This window comes from Triticum urartu, chromosome 3A (genome assembly GCF_056163025.1).
Source record: "Triticum urartu cultivar PI428250 chromosome 3A, HENAU_Tu73, whole genome shotgun sequence".
Taxonomy (NCBI): domain Eukaryota; kingdom Viridiplantae; phylum Streptophyta; class Magnoliopsida; order Poales; family Poaceae; genus Triticum; species Triticum urartu.
Window position 1 is genome coordinate 590079270 of NC_141875.1, and position 20939 is coordinate 590100208.

Below are 20939 nucleotides of genomic sequence, written 5' to 3' on the forward strand. Positions count from 1 at the left end.
GGCTTCTCCATATTGAACCAGACAACCATTGCCACCATCAGAACGAGCCATCGACGCGTCGTTGTCGCCGCTCTCATACAGAAGTTGACATGACCTTGTCGATAACAAACATAAAGTCTTTCTGCATGTGCCCCTAAGTAACAACGCCATGGAGTTGCAATCGTCGTCATTGATCCCTTGAATTGATCCGAAGAACGTGATACCAAATCTCGCGGCCGCATACGCACGGTAAGAAATCCTAACCTCTCGAAGCTGACAAGAATCTACGTTAGAGCTCTCTTTAATCTGCCCCGACAAACAAATTTGAGGAGGACAAGTGCAAATAACTAATTAAAAAAAGTATCGTCATTATCGTTCTTCGCCTTGAGAGATTAAAAATCTTAACCTATCTACTAGCAGAAGCCGAGAGGCGAGGATGCCCTCCCGCCACCGGCCGGCGAAGCGGCTGACAAAGAGGAGGCGAATTCAGGAGCTCACTGACCAAGATCAAGGGAAGAATGTTTTTTCTTCAATCTCATTGCAAGAGGGTAAAGAAAGACTTGACTCATACGGTATCTAGAAGTTGTTGTGGTCAATGACGCGTTCCGGACTTGGTGCAGTGCAACGCGACAAGCATGGACGTGTGTCAGTGACCAGCTGGCATGAAGCAGGACCAGGCACCCGACCCCCTACCGGCCGTGCTGCGGCGTCCTTCTCTTGCCCTTTAATATGCGCCATGTCAGCCGCACAAGATACATCTCCTCACTGTGGCTCAAGAAAAAAAAAGTAACACGTACGTAGCCAAATACGTATATAGAAAAGAAAACGCCAACATACGTATAAGTTCCTTTTTGACCACTCCACCTCACGAGTCGCGGTGTTAGGTTGCTGCTTCAGAGTTGACCCGGTCAAGCCTGCAAAGCCTTCTGAGCTTCCACCTTTGTGGCATTGACTGGGGATGACTCCTCCTCCGCCGGCTTCCGGCCTTGGCCGACGGGCAGGCGGCCGTCGTGTCTCTCGCCGGCGCCGTCCCGGAACCTCGCGTAGATGTCCCCCTTGTAGAAGCTCCACGTCCTCCACACCAGCACCAGCGACACCAGCGCGCCGAACACGGTGGCCGCCGCGATGATCAGGAACGACCGCTTGAAGCACTCCACCCCCAGGCACACCTTGTCGCGCCCGCCTCCCGCCGTGAACCCGCCGCCGGGCTGCTTGTCGGCCTCCGCGTCGTAGAGCCTCCCGGCCACCAGCACGTTCAGGATGTAGGACCCCACGGGGCTGGCCATGCCGCCGAAGTTGTAGAGCGTGGAGTAGTACTTGAGCCCGAACACCTCGGAGATGATGGCGAACACGAGCGGCCACTGCGCGCCGAAGCAGAACCCGATGATCACGGACGCCACGTAGAGCGACTGCGGCACGCCGAGCGCGATCAGGACGTGCCCGGCGCAGGCGAGCAGGAGCACGCCGGTGAGCATCAGCGTGCGGGGGAACTTGTACCGCTCCAGCAAGACCTCCGAGGCGAAGCCTGACGTGACGCGGCCGGCGTAGTTCCAGATGCTGATGAGGGACACGAAGGTGTTGATGCTCTTGGCCGGGTACCCCAGCGACTGCCCGATCTGGCCCATGTTGTCGATCGCCGTCAGCGTGCCGCCGACGCCGCAGATGGTCGCCACGAACAGCACCAGCATGTCCACGCTCACCAGCGCCTGCAGGATCGTGTAGTCCTCCCCCCTCGCCGGCGGCCGGAACATGTTCTTCACGCACCCGCCGAAAGAGCACGAAGAGGGCGGCGGCGGCTCCGACGATGCCTGCTGCTCTGCTTTGGCGCCGGTGGACATTTCGACCTGTGCTGGCTCGCCAGCCACCGTGATGGTTGGCGGCGGGTCGTTGGCGAGGAGGGCGGCGTCCAGTTCGCGCTCGCGGTAAATCTTGTACTCCTGCTTGATGACCACGCAGAGCGGGAGGAAGAGGACGATGAGCAGCGCTGCGGCGGCGATGGAGTAGGCTCCGTGGGAGAAGGTAAACTGCTTCTGCACGACGATCATGACGAGCAGGTAGCAGGCGAGCGCGATGGAGATGTAGAGGAAGCAGAAGAAGGGGTCGCCGCTGGTCTCCTGCCCGCCGCGGCGGCGCGGGTACGGCATGATCCGTATGGTGTGCACGAACACGACGGAGATGGCCGCCGGCAGCCACGCGATGAGGAGGATGAGCGACTTGGTGTCGTCGCCGTAGAAGGCGAGGTAGAGCTGCGTGTAGACGGCGCCGCTGAGGCCGACGAAGCCCTTGAGTATCCCGAGCACGATGCCGCGGCTCTCCGGGAAGTTCTTGACGCAGGTGACGAGCGCGCCGGTGTTGGCGAAGGACTGCGAGTTGGCGCCGATGAAGATGTAGAGGCAGACGAGCCAGACGGGCGGGCGGGCGGTGCGGCCGTCGACGGCGAGGTAGACCATGAGGTAGCCGACGAGGTTCATGGCGGCGCCAATGGCGAGCACGACCCACGGGGGCGTGACCTCGTTGATGAGCCCGGAGAAGACGCCGAGGTTGGCGCCGAGGTCCTTGAAGAAGGAGATGGTGTTGAGCGTCTGCTGGTTGTACCCCAGCGACGACTTGAGCGTCTTGGAGTAGATGCTGAAGATGTAGGTCGCCCCCGACGCCGTGAGGATGGCGAAGCTCGCGAACACCGTGAACCACCGCCCCACGGCGACCTGCCGCGCGAACCACGGCGTGAAGATGACGCGGAGCGGGCCCTTCGGCGCCGCCGCCGGCGACCCGGCGCCGCTGCCGGCGGCCGCGTCGAACACCATGCCGCCGTGGGTGGAAGGCTTCCCTACCCTTTTCCTTTTCTGTTGCTACTTGTTTCAGCCTTTCGGGGGTTGGTTGGTGTTTGGTGCTGTACTAGTACTACTATCTTGGTCGTAAGTTTGTAAAAGTAGTATGTTCCTGTGCGTGGTCGTTGGGGTTAATATGTTCTTGTGCGTTATGGGGTAAAAAAGATTCTTTCAGATTGCTTTGGTGGAGTGGGCTAATTGGGTTTCACACACGTTTAGCACCGGCAGATACTTAGAGCGAGTTCAATAATGTATATAGGCAGGCTGTAAAACATTAAATATTATATATTTGCTTAGTTGGAAGAGAGAGAAAAAAAACGGGTTACTACCCTCCATTCCAAATTACTTGGTCCATATTTATCTAGACACGAATGTACTTAGACACTAAACAAGTATAGATACATCCGTATTTAGACAAATTTAAGTCAACTAATTTGAAATGAAAGAAATAGTTAACAATCGAACAGTGCATATTTATATCAAGTTATTGTACTAGCTGGCTATAAGTTTAACTATATGTGATGTGGCAATACTATCATATAGCCAGAAGCAGCTGGCTATATTATTAGCCATGCACTTAAACAAAGACTAACAAATGTGCATTTATTTTTTTTCGAAAGGGAAATCACGGGAGACATGCGCCAAGAAGTCATACTATTCCTACCATAAAGATTCGCAAGGAAAATAAGTCATTATTACTAACTCCGAATTGTAGCTTTACTCATGGTTTTCACCTTTTAAATTGTAAGAGCAATTTCAATGGGGCGACTCAAACGAACGGCGCATTTATCCGTTTTTTGTCTGTTTGGGTCGGCCGTCTACCGGGCGTCCGTCCAGTTTTGCATTTGGGTCGGCAATGCGCCCAATGCGTCGATTCATTTCATGTCCAGATTTAACTTTTAAATAAAAAAGGCCCGCGGCCGATCATGCCAGCGGCCATGTCTCATACCGGTACCATGCCAGCGCCGGCATACAATGTCGGCTTCAGAAAATACCACAGTTCATGCTGGCGCACTCGCCAGCCAGCCGGCACACATACCAGCACACAAAAAATGGTGGGACTTGAGTTCGACCACGCCATCGCGGCTCCCGTGGTCATGCCGGCACACCTGCCGGCATACAAAAAGATGGCCCTCGACGCCATAGATCACTCGTCCTCGAACTTGAGCATGTCGGCCTGCATCTTCTCAAACCACGGCCTCTTCCTTGGTGACAAGGTGTTGAGATCCACCTTCATGATCTCCACCACGGTCATCATGCTTGCAAGAGCCACTTCTTTCGCCTTTGTCTTTGCGTTGGCGGCCTCGATCTCTAGCATCTTGGCTTGCTTCTCCGCCTCGAGCTCGAACATCTTGGCTTGCTTCTTGGCGTCAAGATCAAGCCACCTTCTTTGGATCTCCATGAAAGCATCCATTTGCTCCGCCTTGAAACGCCGACGCTCCTCCTCCCTTGAGTCCTTCTTATTCATCATGCCGTCCACGCTTACGATCAAGGCGTTGGTGGCCGCATCTCGCTTGTCCTCCTTCTTGGAGTTTGTCTTCCCCCGTGGCCGTGCCGGCTCGCCCTCCCCAACATCCTCCACGACGCCCTTCCCCCCACGTGCCTTGAGCGCGGCATATTGTGCCTTGAACTTCTCTTCGTCCTTGATGACCCGATAGCAATGGGAGAGGTTGAAGCACTTGCCATTGTGTTGAACCTTGAATGCCTCCAAATCTTGAAATGCCTACAAAATGTTTCCATGCAAGCATATGGGCAAGTGATAGCAAATGAAGACGTAAAAAATGATCTTGATGGCACAAAAGAGGGCGGCTTGCTTGCTATCATACCATGTCTTGCACGCCGATGCCGCTCACGGGGCGGGCCTTGACGCTCTCAAGGCTGACGCAAAACTTGTTGCACTCTTGTTGGGTCACCCTCCACCGCTTGGAAATGGAGACCCACCCGCGCGTGCTCACAAATTGGTAAGGTGGAAACTTCTTGCACTCATGAAACTCGCGGTGCACACGAGTCCAAAAGGTCGAATGCTTTTGCTCGGCGCCCATCTTTGGGTCTTGTCCAATGTCTCGCCAACACTCGCAAAGAAGCTTGTCCTCGGCAGCTGTGTACGCCTTCATGCACTTACTCTTGCGCTTCGGCTTAAGACCGGCGGTTTGGTTGGCGAGCTCGTCCTCGAACAAAGGCTCCACTTCGATGCCGCACTCGTCCTCTTCCTCTAGCCCATAGTCCTCCGGGAACTCGTGGTCGAGGGGGAAGTCGTCCAGGTCGATGCCGACCTGATCACGCATGAAGGACGCCTGCTCGGGATCATAGCCAGCGGCCGGCGTGAACGCCCCGCGGCCGTCCTGGCTTTGTGTCTCGTCGGGATCGTAGCCAGCGCCCGGTGCACCACCCTCGAAAATGAGGTTTTGCATGTAGTCCTCGTCGACGGCGGTCGGCATTTCCTCGAACAAGTTACGGGCGTCCGGGAGCCCGCCGGCCGGCGTCTGTCGCGCGCGTTTCCTCGTGCCGCCGGACGACGAGCCACCGACCACCGGGGTGGCGTTGAGGTCGATGGGCGCGGGCGCGGGCGTGGAAGGCGCGACCATGCTCACGTCGGGTGAGCACTCCCCGGGGAAGCGGGAGGCCTGCGGGTAGACGTGGAAGTCGGGGACCGGGTTGCAAACTGACACATGGGGTAAGTCGGGCAGCACCATCCGAGGAAACGCCGATGAGCCGGTGCTGGCCGCGGCGACGGCGGCTTGAAGGACGCTGTGCTGGCTAGGGTTTACCCCTAGCATGTAGAGCGCCTCCCTCGTTGCCGCGGCGACGCGGGCGTTGGTGAACTCCTGTTGCGCGGTGGCGACGGCGACGGCCTGCGCGGCGGCCTCGTCCCTCGCGTCCGTGGCATGCCTCCAGCACTTCCTTTTGGCCGACTCCCTTGCCCGCTGTTCGGGCGTCAGTGCCTTCTTCGGCTTGGTCACAGCGGCGATCTTGCGCGGGGCACGAGGCTTGCCTTTCCCGGAGGGGGCGACGGCGCCGGACGAGGCGAGGGAGGCGAGGCCGGCAGCGGCGTCGAGGTCGATGGCGTCCTTCATGGCTGGTTGGGGGGCGGGGGCGCACGCGGGCGGGAGCATTTTTGGGGAAAATGGGGGGAATGTTGGTGGCTGCCACCGATAGGCGGGCCCGGGGAGAGGAGTAGGCGCGCGCGCGTCCGTCTCGTGTCCGCGCCGACGCAAATCCGGCTCAAAATTGGGCCTCAAATGGGTCGCCCGCGGACGAAACACGGACACGCGTCCGTTTGGGTCGGCGCGTTGGACCGCCACTTTTGTCCGCACCGATCCAAACGGACGCGGGCGAACGAAATGGGTCGCCCCATTGGAGTTGCTCTAAATTCAGTAATTTCGGTACATACAGAAATATTCTTCTTTTCGACAACATATTTTAGCATTTTTTTATAGTACACATAAATTCAAATATTTCTCAAATTATATTTTGATTTTCTTTTAAGAAAATGGTTTGAACTCAATCCAGTTGCATTGAATTTGGTACTCAATATATACTGTCAGTGATTTTTGCTACCGTTGAAATTGTTAGAAGGGAAAGAGAGGGATTGTTGCGTAATATAATGGATTGTATTACTGAGCCTCGAGGGCGAGTATATATTGAGTACAAACTTGTATGGCAAGAGGCCTCTCCTAGAGATAAGGTAGGAGACGGATTATAAATTCTACACTGCACATGTGTCCCAAATATATCTCTAACGTCCCCCGTAGTCGGCAATAGTGTTGCGAACAATAGAAGCGTCGCAGACGGTCAGACTGAAGAGAATAGCAGCCGATGGGATGACATCCCCTGCAGTCGTAGCAGGAGCGTCGTGGACGCAGACGCGGAGCAGGCCCTTCCGTGCCGCCGCTGCCGGAGGCCGCGTCGAACACCATGGCACCCGGTGTGGAAGGCTTCCTTTTCCTTTTCTGTTGCTGCTTGTTTCATCCTTTCGGGGGTTGGTTGGTGTTTGATGCTGTACTAGTACTACTGCTATTTTGGTCGTAAATTTTTTTTAGAATCACCGGGGGGAGGGGGAGTTCCCCCACCTGAATATATTACTCAAGGGACTGTCGTGGCAGTGAGTACAGAATTATATAGGCACGGTGCAACGTGCATAGAGGTAGGAGCGCCACGAGAAGACGTCTTCCTTGTCTTGTGAACTCACAAGACGATGAGACCAGAGGTCCAACGCAGAAATAAGGTTCCTCAAGGTTATTACAGAGCTTTGGTCTATCGATTTAAAAACCATGTCATTACGTGCTGCACAAGTTATCCAAAGCAAAGCCAAGAGGACCGAAGGCCATGCTGTGATCGGGAGGTGAGAAGGAGTAGAGACGTCCCATAGATCCTGTGATGTCGCTGGAATGTGGTAGGAACCCCAGCCGTTGCCAAATTCTATTGGCAAGAGGACATGTGATGAAAAGGTGGTTGGAGTCTTCGGTTGTCGTAACACATCAAGGGCATATGTCTGAGTCGATTATATGCTTACGTGCAAGGTTGACTCTAGTGTTGAGACGGACTTTAAAGAATAGACATGCGAATACTTTGAGTTTCCGAGAAACCTTGGCACTCCATATGAGAGGAGCCATGAGATCGGTCTCAGGCCGAGCCATGAGGACACCATATGCATGCTTGGTGGAGAAGCAAATACCATGTCGTAGGAACCGTTGATCTTTCCCCGCCGATGGCACGAAATCCTGCAAAATAGTCAGAAGCGATACAAGCTCCTATTCTGCTGTGAGGGAGAGGCGATTATGTTCCTGTGCGTGGTCGTTAGGGTTAGTCTGTTCTTTTGCGTTCCGAGGGGAAAAAGATTCTTTCACATTGCTTTCGTTGAGTGGGCAAATAGATAGACTTAGAGAGATAATGTAGCTTGACAAATGTGCACTCGTTTTCTCGATACAGGGAAATCACGCCAGACATGCGCCAAGAAGTCGTACTGCTCCTACCATAAAGATTCGGAAGCAAAATAAGTCATCACTGCCCCACTGGCCATAACTACTCCGAATTGTACCTCTATCCCATGGTCTTCACCTTTATCATTGAAAATTCAGTAATTTCGGTGCGTACTGGAATATTCGTCCTTCCATCAAAATATCTCAGCAATTTTGTTAGTACACACAAACTCAAATAATTTTCAAATTACATTTTGATTTTTAGAATATTTGTTTGTTCTCAATCCAATTGATTTTTTTGGTCTTTTGGCCAAAATGAAAACAAAATCACTGACAGTCGGTGATTTCGGTGACCGTTCCAAGACTGAAACTTAAAACCATGCTACTTCTACTACTTTTTGAAAATGGCCTTAAACCTAAATATCTACTCCGTGTATTTTAATTGTTCGCGGTTGATCGAGCGTACAAGTAAGAAACGTGTCCATGATTGATGGCAACAAGCACGAGCTAATGGATGAGAGAGAAAGAGAGCAATGTTTGATTGGAAAGAAGTGGTGTGGCACTAGTGTATAGGAGGAACGCGACGCGCGCGTATCATCGTCTCGATCGGCACGCCGTGGCGCATGTGTGGACCGGGAGACCCGCCGGCTCGCTGAGGTTGATTAGTCTAGACGGCTCACTTGCTTAATGTAAGCGAGTAATGTAAGCGCCGCGAAAGCTTGATGTATACCATTTCAAAGAAGAAGAAAAGAAAGCTTGATGTACGACATGACTAGTAGTGCTCCTTCATTTTTGGAGCAGTTCCGTTCATCTCACAGTTGAAATATCTCTTCACTGATTCTTGCTGTGCTTAGTTATGTTTGCCGGACGCCTTACCCACCAAACAACAAGGTTTGCATCATCATTTAAACTGGAGCACATGGCTTGTCGGTTTTAAATAGCAAGGTTAGTTACATTTGAGCCCCTACTTGTGTCCCTAGTTTCTAAAAAAAAATTGTCACTTGTGATTTGCTTCTCTTATGATAGTACCGGCCAATCAGCGCCATCGTCAAAACGGGGTGAGACTCTTTGCAACAATTTTGGCTTTAACCTTGGGAAACACTAAAGTCCACACATATGGGTGTTTGCATCTCGTCCATATGTGTGGATCCATATTCATTTGTGGTTGTATGAATCTTGGCATGTTTGTGGTGCCGCGTAGGACTGGATTGGTGTGTAGGCATTTATCCGGTCGCCCACACATCCATTTTCATAATACGGAGGGTCGTGTGGGCGTTTCCACACAGGGGCTGGTGTGTGGACATTTATCAGTTCGTCCACACGCTCGTCTCCTCTCCCACACTCAATGCTGCCAGTTGCCATGTGTTTTGTAGGGTACATGGCAACTGCCCTATTGTGCTTGTAAGCAGATGTCAACTATCTCTTTTACCCGAACATGTCAGTTGACATATGTTTTGTAGGGTACATGGCAACTGGCCTAGTGTTCTTGTAAGCAGATGGCAACTCTTTTTTTTACCTGAACATGTTATTTTGTCATGTCTCTTTGTAGCACTACACGGCAACTGGCTAGTGTTAGTAGGTGGCAACTCCAAAAGTATTCAAATCATGGCAACTATAGTAAACCAGACCATACATGGCAACAGCTGCAGTTGTCCAAGAATGACATCTGGCACTTGACCTGAGATGGCAACTGCAGTTGAGCAACCATGACAACTGTAGTTATCTGACATGGCAACTGTAGTTCGACGACATGGCAACTGTAGTTAAACGAACATGGAAGAGAGGTCCGGACCATGGCAACTGCGGGGCGCGTGGTGATTGTCAGTCGGGGCGTGCGGGACCATGAGGCAGGAGGCCTGACGTACGGGCGTGTGGGCGTTATCTATTTTGCCCACACGTAGGCGTGTGAGAGGGACCGGGAGGGAAAAAAATAGGCGTGTGGGCATTACTTGTTTTGCCCACACGTAGGTGTCGGTGTCAAAACCGGCGGATCTCGGGTAGGGGGTCCCAAACTGTGCGTCTAAGGTCGATGGTAACAGGAGGCAGGGGACACGATGTTTTACCCAGGTTCGGGCCCTCTTGATGGAGGTAATACCCTACGTCATGCTTGATTGATATTGATGAGTATGAGGATTACAAGAGTTGATCTACTACGAAATCGTAATGACTAAAACCCTAGAAGTATAGCCTGTATGATTGTGATTGCCACTACGGACTAAACCCTCCGATTTATATAGACACCGGAGAGGACTAGGGTTGTACCAAGTCGGTTACAGAGAAAGGAATCTTCATATCCGAATGCCAGGCTTGCCATCCACGCCAAGGGGAGTCCCATCCGGACACGGGAGAGAGTCTTCTGTTGTATCTTCATAGCCCATTAGTCCGGCTCATGTCACACAGGCTGGACGCCCGAGGACCCCTTAATCCAGGACTCCCTCAGTAGCCCCTGAACTAGGCTTCAATGAAGATGTGTCCGGCACGCAGATTGTCTTCGGCATTGCAAGGCGGGTTCCTCCTTTGAATACTCCAAAGCAGCTTTCAAATACAGAAAACATGTTCGGCTCTGCAAAACGAGTACCACACACACACACGCAGAGAGTATAATATTTTACGAGTCCAATCCACTGACAACTTTTGTAGTGTGACATCACATCACAGCCCGGTCATTATTTCGAACTGTTTTTAGCCCCCCGCTCCATGTTTCAAGATGCGGTTTTATTGGCACGTCTTGTCAAAGCAGAGATCGTGTCCCCTTAGGGATTCTCATCAATACGGGCATGGGTAATCCGACCGCGACGCCTGCTTGATCCTTGATGAATAGGCGAGTTTTAAGGCGAGTGGGGAGGCGCTTGATATTCACTGCCTTTATAAAGGGATAAGAATTCACCTCTTTCACCCACGCCTTCCTTCTCTCTGCCCATCCATTCTCGAGTTCTAGCGCCCAAGCTTCCATCCTTTCCACCTCAAAAAATCACTCCAGCCATGTCCGGATCTGGAGCGCAAGGCAAGTGGATGGTTTCCTCCGTCAAGGAGAAGGACATCACCAAGCTTCGGGAGGCCGGGTACTTAGCCAAAGAAATCGCCCACCGGCTTCCAGTAACAGGGCAGCTCATCCCCACCCCAGAGCCCCATGATAGGGTGATATTCATCCCTCACTTCGTCGGTGGATTGGGATTTCCTCTTCACCCATTCGTCCGCGGACTCATGTTCTACTACGGGCTGGATTTCCATGATCTAGCCCCCAATTCCTTCCTCAACATCTCGGCATTCATTGTCATGCGCGAGGCCTTCCTCCGCATCCCACCCCACTTCGGATTGTGGTTAAAGATCTTCAATGTGAAGCCGAAGGTGGTGGGCGGTCAACACGCAGAGTGCGGAGGCGCCATGGTGAGCAAGCTGCCCAATGTCACATGGCCCAAAGGTACCTTCGTGGAGACCGTCAAAGGGTGGCAAAAATAGTGGTTCTACGTCACAGAGCCTCGTGACGCCACCTAGGCCGCGGCTTCTGAATTCCAGTCCGACGCCCCGATACGGCTCACCTCCTGGCTAGAGAAGGGCTTGGACTGGTCTTCATCGGACAAGCTGACAACGCTTCAGACGCGCATCAAGAGCATGGTGGACAAGAACGTCAAGCTTGTCAATGTGATCCAGGTGATGCTTGCTCACCGGATCCTTTCGTGCCAAAGCCGGACTTGCCATCTGTGGGAGTTCGATCCGGCCAAGCACCAGACCTTGCAATAGTTCTTCGGCACTACACATAAATACATCTGGAAGGTGCTCTTCAAGGCCAACGAGACGTGGCCGGCGACGACCGAGGATCGTGGACACGACCTGGCCCATCCCGCTAGTGCGATAGGTTATCCGTATTTCAAGGTTTATCCTTTACTGGCATATTCAAGGAAGACGTCTAAGCTTCCCCATTCATTTTTTCAGGGCTGGACAAAGAAGGCGGAGCGAATCCAGTGTCCGGCTCCGCTGCCCGAAGACCCAGCAATCCATCCTATGACGAAGATGCTGGTTCCGGCGCCCTACCAAGCGCCGGAGAAGAATGCCAAGAAGAAGGCGAAGGAGACCAGAAGTGGTCTCCGCCGTAAGGGCACTTCGGACGTGACATCCGAAGACGCCGAGACCACTCCTCCCACACCGATGACGACAAGGAGGAGGAAAGTGATTCTCCCCCGGAGGGGGAAGGAAGAAAAGGGCAGCCTCCATGCATCTGGAGGCAGAGGCATCCAAGAAGGGGAAGGCCTCCGCCACAGACAACTCCGCGTGGGACATTGATAGCAGCTCTGAGTGGCGCCCCAGGGATAAGCCTCTGGCCGAATCGTAAGTACTCGAAGACGCACACAAATATCCATCTCCTTTACTTCATGATTGTAACATGTTGAATTATGCGCTGCAGTCCGACTCGTTCCGACCTCGAGCGATCCTCATCTTCGGGAAATTCGCTGGATCCAAAGGTGATGGACAGCGGGTCCCTTCTGGCGGCCTCCTCTCCCAAGACTACGGAGGACGCTGAAGTGCTGTCCCAAAGGACTCTCCCGGCTCAGGGGGAAGCACAGGAGGGCATCACGGTGGCGCCAGAGGATGATACCTCGGCCGCCGGACACATGGGGGAGTAGATCCCCATGAAGACTCGCGATGGGGGCCATATCCAATTCGGCCCCCAGCCAAATATGATCCCGGAGACCTATACGGCTCCGGAATCCGGCAAGAAGCCTCCTTCAAAAGAAGGAGGTGCACCAATTCCACCGGCGACCTCTGTCCATCCAGAGGCACCAGATACTCTACAGGAAGCGCCGCAAAGCGCTTCCATTATTGAGGAACATCGTATCATTATGGGTACGGTGATTGAGAGAGTTCAGTCCGTTAACAGCGGACTGAACGAAGCCTGCACCAGCCTCCTAATAGGATTTGAGGTAAGCGACGCAATTGTATAAAAAGAATGTCATAGTATAGACATATCCCTTGAGACTCTGTCCGGTGTTCGGAAGGAAAACCCGGACAGAGGATCAAGTAATTTTCACATGAGACTAACCAAATATGTCTTATGTGAATAAGCAGGCGTCATTGTTGGTTGCGACCTCTCATACTGCCGAAGTCTCTGGACTGAAGCAGAGTCTGGAGCAGGCCGAGGAAGAGCTCAGCCGTGTAAAAAAGTAGCTAGAAGACAAGCAAGGTATGCAATGAACTTTTGTAGATCCAGAAGGGATGAATGCTTTGTGCTAACCATAGTGCCATGATATTTGTTAGGAGCGGCGACCGAGGTGGAGATCCTCGAGAAGGCGCTGGCCGAAGCCGAGGAGAGAGCAGCAAAGGAACAAGCCGCCCGTGAAAAGCTTGAGGCCAGGGTCGGTGAGGCCCAGCAGGAGCTCCAGGATGCCGTGAAGAAATACGAGTCCTTGGAGCGCAACGTTGCGGATCAAGAGTCCGAACTCGCCAAGGCCCGCCGAAGCGCACAAGATGCCCGTGTTGAAGACCAGGGTGCCCTCCAGGAAATCCAAGAGGCCAGAAAAATCACGGCGGGTAAGGCCTTCATTATGCAGAAAAAATATGTGAAGAAGAGGTATCTCTTACTAACCCCGATTTGGAGTTCTCCAGGAGCGTTTGCGGATTTACCGTGCAGTGTTGCCGACGCTGCAGAGTTCTTCCGAGCCGAAGAGGGGAGCTCGACGGAGAAGCTGTTCTGGTCGCAATACCTTGCGCTAGAACATCCGGTGCCCTTTAGCGATCAGCTAAAACAGTTGGTCGAACTGCATAGGGTGGCCGAATTAGCCATGAAGGATTTAATAATCCGGCTATGGCCCGCCGAAGTCATACCCAGCAGCTACTTCGGGCTCGTGAAGCGGCTAGTTAATGCCTTCCCCCGGCTTGATGTCATCAAGCAGTCAGTCTGTATCGAGGGTGCGTGGATGGCCTTCGCCCGTGTCAAGGTGCAGTGGGCGAAGATGGACGCCGTCAAGCTCGCGACTGAGGGAACGCCCGCTGGCAAGGAGCACCGCACCCCGGAGCGGTATTTTGGTGATGTCCTCAAGGGATCCCATATTGTAGAGGGCCAGTGTTCAAAAGACATTATCTTCGAGTGAATACATTCATGTTATCTTGTCTTGTATGATGAAAGAAAGCCGTTATGTAATATAATGCTTGTTTATTATTTAAAAGTTTTCCTCCTGTGCGTCCGTTTTTATTAAATCTGAGAGTTGGCCAGTCGTCGTCTTCAGCCCCCACGTAGGTAGTACGGGGGTGTTCGGGGTGGAATCTAAACACTCTTGATCCAAGAATTTGGTCCTTGAAGGAGGTGTTTAGCACAACGAACCGGGCAATCGGACTATCTGGCTTTATCACCCTCACTTAGCCATAGGAGTTTGACAATAAAAATGTAGGCGCAGCCCCTAGTTAGCAATTAATCCGGACTAGGGTGCTGTAAACACCTGATCGGATGAAAGTCGATTCATTGCATAATGCGGAAAAAATCACAAAAGATTTTTAACCTCTGAATAGCTGACCAGCTCTCGCCGCATCATGACAGTCAGTTTTCGGCTTTCTCTACTGAGGTGTTTGCTCGGATAAACCAGAAACACAATCGCAGTAGTTCTCCCTTTACTACCCTATCTGATAGGACGGAACGTATGGTAGCAAGAACAGGAGCCGGGCAACCCAACTATTGACCAAAGACATGATTCGGAGCCGATGCATATAATGCTAAAATTCGAGGTGCCGAACTGTACTGTAAAATTGTTTGGACTTTGCTACCATAGTATGGAGCGCAATGAAGCCCCTGTCCAAAAAACGTATCGAAGTGTACGGGTGCAATTGATAAGAATAGCGAAATAAAATGAAGTAGTAAGCTAGTGCCACATAAGTTGGGCCGCAAACTGTTTCCATTATAGTTTTGACTAATACGTCAAAGCGTATTTGTACAAATAGTGCGATAAGCAACAGTGGCCATTTAACATGCCAAGACCAAGAGGGGGGGCTGCGTACGGGTCCTGAAAACAGGTAGAATGATCGTTAAGAAAAATATCTAGAAATTCCCCCACACTTCTGTGCTGCTCGCCGCCTTGGTATATCCGTCCTTCGAAAGGACTGATGATCAGGCCGTTGAGAGGGGCCTGTGGAAAAGAAACTTGAAAAGGATAAAAAGAAAAGTGAAAGTATGTGTGTCCAGGGAAGGTCGAGCCGTATTGTGGACCACAGTCTGGTTATGCCCCCGTCTCTGCCCATGGTATTTTTAGTGCGTAATTATGTGCGTGCGGTATGAATGCCATCACTTGGTCGGGACTGAGACAGAGGTCGAATTGCTAGTCTAAATCCTGACGAGCCGAACTACCATGCTGCAGAGTAGTCCGGACTCGTTTGACAGTGTCCGGGAGCTTGGCCGCTGAATTAAAGTTCTGCCTTAAAAGGCCGCTCTATACTTCCGCTGCTAGGGCCGCGGTGTGTTCCTCGGTACGGAGGGAGCGCTCCGTGTTTCCATTGACTGTTATGACACCGCGTGGTCTGGGCATCTTGAGCTTGAGATAAGCATAATGTGGCACCACATTGAATCAAGCAAACGCGGTTTGTCCGAGTAGTGCGTGATAGCCACTGCGGAAGGGGACGATATCGAAGATCAAGTCCTCGCTTCGGAAGTTGTCCGGAGATCCGAAGACGACTTCCAATGTAATTGAGCCTGTGCAGCGGGCCTCTACACCTATTATTACTCCTTTAAAGGTAGTTTTTGTGGGCTTGATTCTTGACGGATCGATGCCCATTTTGCGGACTGTATCCTGATAGAGTAGGTTGAGGCTGCTGCCACCATCCATAAGGACGCGCGTAAGGTGGAATCCATCAATGATTGGGTCGAGCACCAGTGCGGCTGAACAACCGTGATGGATACTGGTCGGATAGTCCCTGCGATCGAAGGTGATCGGACAGGATGACCATGGGTTGAATTTTGGGGCGACTGGCTCTATCGCATAGACGTCCCTGAGCGCACGTTTGCGCTCCCTCTTGGGGATATGGGTAATGTATATCATGTTCACCATTTTGACCTGGGGGAGGGGGGAAACTTCTTCTGCCCCCCTGTGTTCAGCGGACAGGGCTCCTCGTTGTCAGTCTTGCTTTGCGACCCCTTCTCCTTGTCTTCGGCATTTAACTTGCTGGCCTGTTTAAAGACCCAACAGCTCTGGTGGGTATGATTGGCTGGTTTATCAGGGGTGCCATGGATCTGACATGGACGATCGAGTATGCGGTCCAAGATGGAAGAGCCCTGATTATTCCTTTTATATGGCTTCTTCCGCTGACCGGACTTGGAGCCACTGAAACCGGCGTTGACGGCCGTGTCATCAGTATTGTCACCATTGTTTCAACGCTTATTCCTATTCCATCGGGTCTTGCCGTTGCTTTCTTGGTTTCGGAGGTGCCAGGTTCACTTGCATTATTATTGCTATGGGCTAGCCAACTATCTTCGCCCGCACAGAAGCGAGTCATAAGTGCCGTGAGGGTCGCCATGGACTTCGACTTTTCTTGGCCGAGGTGTCGGGCGAGCCATTTGTCGCGGATGCTATGCTTAAAGGCCGCTAGGGCTTCGTCATCTGGGTAGTCGATGATCTGGTTCTTTTTAGTTAAGAACCTGGTCCAGAATTTCCTGGCTGACTCTCTGGGCTGTTGAACTATGTGACTTAAGTCATCGGCATCCGGAGGTCTGACGTATGTGCCTTGGAAGTTGTCGTGGAAGGCGTCTTCTAGGTCTTCCCAGCTGCCAATAGAGTTTTCAGGCAGGCTGTTCAGCCAGTGCCAGGCCGGTCCCTTGAGTTTTAGGGGGAGGTATTTAGTGGCATGAAGATCATCACCGCGGGCGATATGAATATGGAGAATAAAGTCTTCAATCCATACGCGGGATTTGTTGTTCCATCATATGATTCGATATTCACGGGTTTGAACCCTTCTTGGAATTCATGTTCCATTACTTCATCAGTGAAGCAGAGGGGGTGTGCGGCGCCTCTATATCGGGCCAGATCGCGACGTAGTTCGGATGAAGTCCGCCTGCGGTTTTCGGCCCGGACGTGATTGTGCTTGTCATGTTCGGCTTAATAGCCGTTGTCGCGCGTCGGGGCACGCCCCCGCGATCCGTAGATCGACCTGGCCAGACCTGCTTTATTTTCCAAGTCCTGCCACAGGTCATATGTGTATCCCCAAACTATTGTGTCTCTACCTTTACGGCGAGATAGTATGGGCCGGTGTTCGGCTTGAGTTGCTGTTTTGTCCCGACCACGTGGTGGTCGGTTAGCCGCATTACATGCTGTTGGTACGGGCTCGCGTGCCTCGTCGTTGAATTAAGGTAGCCGTTTATGCTTTGGGTAACTTTTGGTTGGGCGCACGAGGCAGTATTCCTCGGCTGCTAGGACATTAGTCCATCTATCGTTGAGTAGATCTTGATCAGCTTGAAGCTGCTGCTGTTTCTTTTTAGGCTCCTTGCAGTGGCTATTAGCCGTTGCTTAAAGCGCTCCTACTCGAGAGGTTCCTCGGTAACGATAAAGTCTTCGTCGTCGAGGCTCACCTCATCCTCGGAGGGTGGAAGGTAATGTAAGTGCATCTAGTGCCCCTTAGTGATTTTGGTGTATTGAAGACTTATAGGTTAAGGGACTAATGTGTTTTTGAGTGTACACAGGTCTATAAGTCTATGAGGAGTTTGATATTTACAGAGAAAGTCGACCCCTAAAAATGAAGTTCTTCGACTGAAGACTTTGGATTTCTGAAGACTTTGAAAGTGAAGAAATTGGTGCAATCCTGAAGACTTGGTATTCATTCAAGGAACATGAAGCATGAAGACTTTTGTTTTCGTAGTTTCATTTTCTCTTTCTTGAGTCATAGGAAAAACCGCACTATTAAAGGGGGTCGAGGAAATACTAAGGAAAAATTTCCATGTGATGCTCAACTCAAAATCCTACACCTACCAATCCCTTCGAGTGAAGCCATTGGAAATCTCATACAGTTCAGTCATATTCTTCAGTGACAGAGACGAAGTTCTTATGGTCTCTGAGGAATTTGTTCTGACTGAGGAGTTAGGAATTCGCCAGTGCGGATTGCCTACACAGTGAGGAACATGATAGCCCTAAGGATTTTGCTACTCAAAATTGCAACCGTTGCTGTGCTATGCGCCAGCTGTCCCAAAATATCTACCCACCTAACGGTCATATCATTGAAGGGCATTTATGTCTTATCATGTCGGGCTGCTCCCTATGCTGTAAATAGCCGCCCCCCTACAACCACTAGTTGGTTGGATGCTCCAAGAGAAACTGACACTTGTCATTTGAGAGCATCTCATCCTCCGAGGACTTTGAGCGAAAATCATCAAGTGAGGAAAACCCAAACCCAAACACCTACAAACCCAAAGTGATTGAGCATCACTGAAGAGATTGATCCTGCGTGGATCCGACGCGTGTTACCTTTGAAGACTGTGCTTCTTCCAGACGGTTAGGCGTCAAGGTCTAGAGCATCCAAGAGGAATTGTGGATCACTGAGTGACCAAGTTTGTGAAGGTTCGGAAGTCACCTGAAGACTTACCACGAGTGATTGGGCGAGGTTTGTGTGATCTTATCTCAAGGGGAATACGGTGAGGACTGAGTGTTCTGGACTGCGTGTTCAGAACTGGGTGTCCGGGACTGTGTGTCCTCAGGTTTAAATACCTAGCCGCCCTAACCAGACATACAACTGTCACAGCAGTTGGAACTGGTCTACCAAATCATTGTCTTCACCAAGCTCACTGGTTCTATTTCCTCAACTCTTTCATTTCCTCATAACTGTGTTGAGCGCCTGTTCATATCTGTGTTTGAAGACTTTGACTGAAGACTTTCTCAAATTCCTTAGTTCAATTTCTTCAGTCTGTTTGTCTTCATCCTGTGTTATCTTGTGTTTATGCTTTCTGTACTCTGTGCTTGTCTTTATTTCATCATGATGACTATGCTTGTGCTCTGTTATGTTTACTTTTGAGTACTTATTCCGCTGCTAGTAGTTCTTCGCTAAGGAATTTCCTCACCTGCAAATTCCTCAGTGAAGAATTCATAAAAATCGCCTATTCACCCTCCCTCTAGTCGATATAACGCACTTTCAATTGGTATCAGAGCAAGGTACTCCCTTGTTCTGTGGGATTTTGGTTTAACCACCTGGAATTTTAGTTATGTCAACTGCAGGTATGATCAAGGTCTCTGTTGGGTGTCCTACTTTCGATGGGACAGACTACCCCTACTAGAAGAATAAGATGCGAATTCATCTTGAGGCAATTGATAACGATCTCTGGTATGTTGTGGAAAATGGTGTTCCCTCAATCACACCTTCTCTAAATGCTGCTGATGTGAAGAGATTCAAGCAACTCAATCCTCAAGCGAAGAATATCATATGTGGCCATCTAAGCAAAGGACAGTATGGAAGAGTGAGTGCTTTGGAAGCTGCTAAGCTTATCTGGGATAGGCTGTCCAAGGTGAATGAAGGAGTCTCAACACAGTGTGACTCACGAGTTGATGTTCTTCGCAATCTCTTCAACCGCTTCAAAAGACTCGACAATGAAAATGTTCAACAAACCAAGCACTTGGTGCCACTGACATCACCGACCATGAGGTGGTGAAGAAATTGCTGAGATCGCTTGATTCCTCATTTGATACTCTGACATTGATGATATAAGAACGTGTTGATTACAAGTCACTTGATCCCGCTGATATCCTCGAGAGGCTAAATACTCATGAGTTCCAGCTTGCTAAAAAGAGAGATCTCTATGGTTCGAGCTATGGCAGATCACATGCACTGAAGGCCAAGGCAGTATCTGAGTCCGAAGATGAAGACTCTGGTAGCAGCCTTGGTGATCCTGAAGAACTAAGCCGTGAGCTAGCACTGCTCATGAAGAAATTCCAGAAGTTCTCAATACATGGTCGCTTTGGAAGACCCTCAAGGAGCAATCATTCCTCATCCAGTGACTACAAGAAGAGGCTTTGTCACAAATGCAAGAAACCTGGGCATTACATTCAGGATTGTCCTCAATGGGAAAAGGAATCAAAGAAGAAGAAATACAAGGATTACAATTCTGATGATGCGAAGAAAAAGAAGAAATCCTCAAAATCTTCATCATCAAAATCCTCAAAGTCTTCATTTCACAAGAAGAGCAGCTCCAAGAAGGCTCGGGCATTCATTGGCAAGGAAATGGACTCTGAGGCTGAATCTGAAGAAAATGAGGAAGAGGAGGCATCTGAGGAGTCCGAATCCGGTGTGGCGAGCCTAGCCCTTGCTACCGCATTCGTCAGCAAGTCTATCTTCAACACTGAAGAAAATGACCTCACCAACAAGGCTGATGAAGGCAATGATGACTACGCTCCCACCTATTGCTTCATGGCAAAGGGTGCCAAGGTACTCAAATATATCTCCTCTGAATCAAGTGAGAATGAATCTGATGAAAACCTCAAGCCCAACTATTCTAAACTTGCTAAGATTGCTGTAAAACAACAAAGGGCTTTTGAAAAGGTTCAAAACATGCTAGACAAAAGTGATGATATGTTGGGTGAAGAAATGGATCGCACTAAAGCCTTGACTGAAAATCTTCAGTGACTTCAGACTAAGTTTGACAACCTTCAAGGTCATCATAACACTCTCTTATCTAATCATGAGAAGCTTTCTTATGAATTTCTTCAAAGAAAGCAAGATCTTGAAAAGCTAAGAGTGAGTTATGAAGATCTTCAGAAGGAGCGTGATTCATTACTTGCTCAACAGATCAGCGCTGCTCAGGAAGAATTTGATCCTCCTTGTTTGAAATGCATTGAACGTGAATCTGCTAATTCTTCACCAGAATGTTCAAATGCTGCTAATGTTTCAAATTCTTCACATGCCTCTGCTATCACTAATTCCTCATCTGAGGACACTATTAGGATCACTAACGATGCAGGGCTGAAGGAATTGTACATGACAGGCATGTACAAAAGCCTCAAAGGGCATCAGACTCTTTGTGATGTGCTTAAAAAGCAGATCCTCAACAGGAACCCCAGGAAAGAGGGTATTGCCTTTGAGAGGAAACTCAATGCTGATGGTACATATTGGAAGCCTGAGCAGTACCCCAAAACCTCATGGTTGCTGCAAAGGGACCTCCAGTTGATCCATCTAACTTATCTGGATTTGCATGTGAATCTCCTCGTTCTGATGATGAGTCACTTGACTCCAACTATAAACTGTTCAAAACTCAGAATGGTGA

General features: G+C 50.6%; 1 protein-coding gene across 1 annotated transcript; it reads right to left on the minus strand.

Annotated features, from left to right (window-relative positions):
• Positions 1–486: 486 nt before the first annotated feature.
• LOC125545282 (protein NUCLEAR FUSION DEFECTIVE 4) lies at positions 487–2899 on the minus strand. Its single transcript, XM_048709175.2, has one exon. It carries the CDS (start codon positions 2781–2783, stop codon positions 888–890), a length of 1896 nt encoding a protein of 631 aa, XP_048565132.2. The 5' UTR covers positions 2784–2899; the 3' UTR covers positions 487–887.
• Between the last annotated feature and the right edge of the window lie 18040 nt (positions 2900–20939).

Coding starts and splice junctions, on each gene's coding strand:
- LOC125545282 (XM_048709175.2), bottom strand. CDS start 2,783: ATGGTGTTCGACGCGGCCGCCGGCAGCGGCGCCGGGTCGCCGGCGGCG.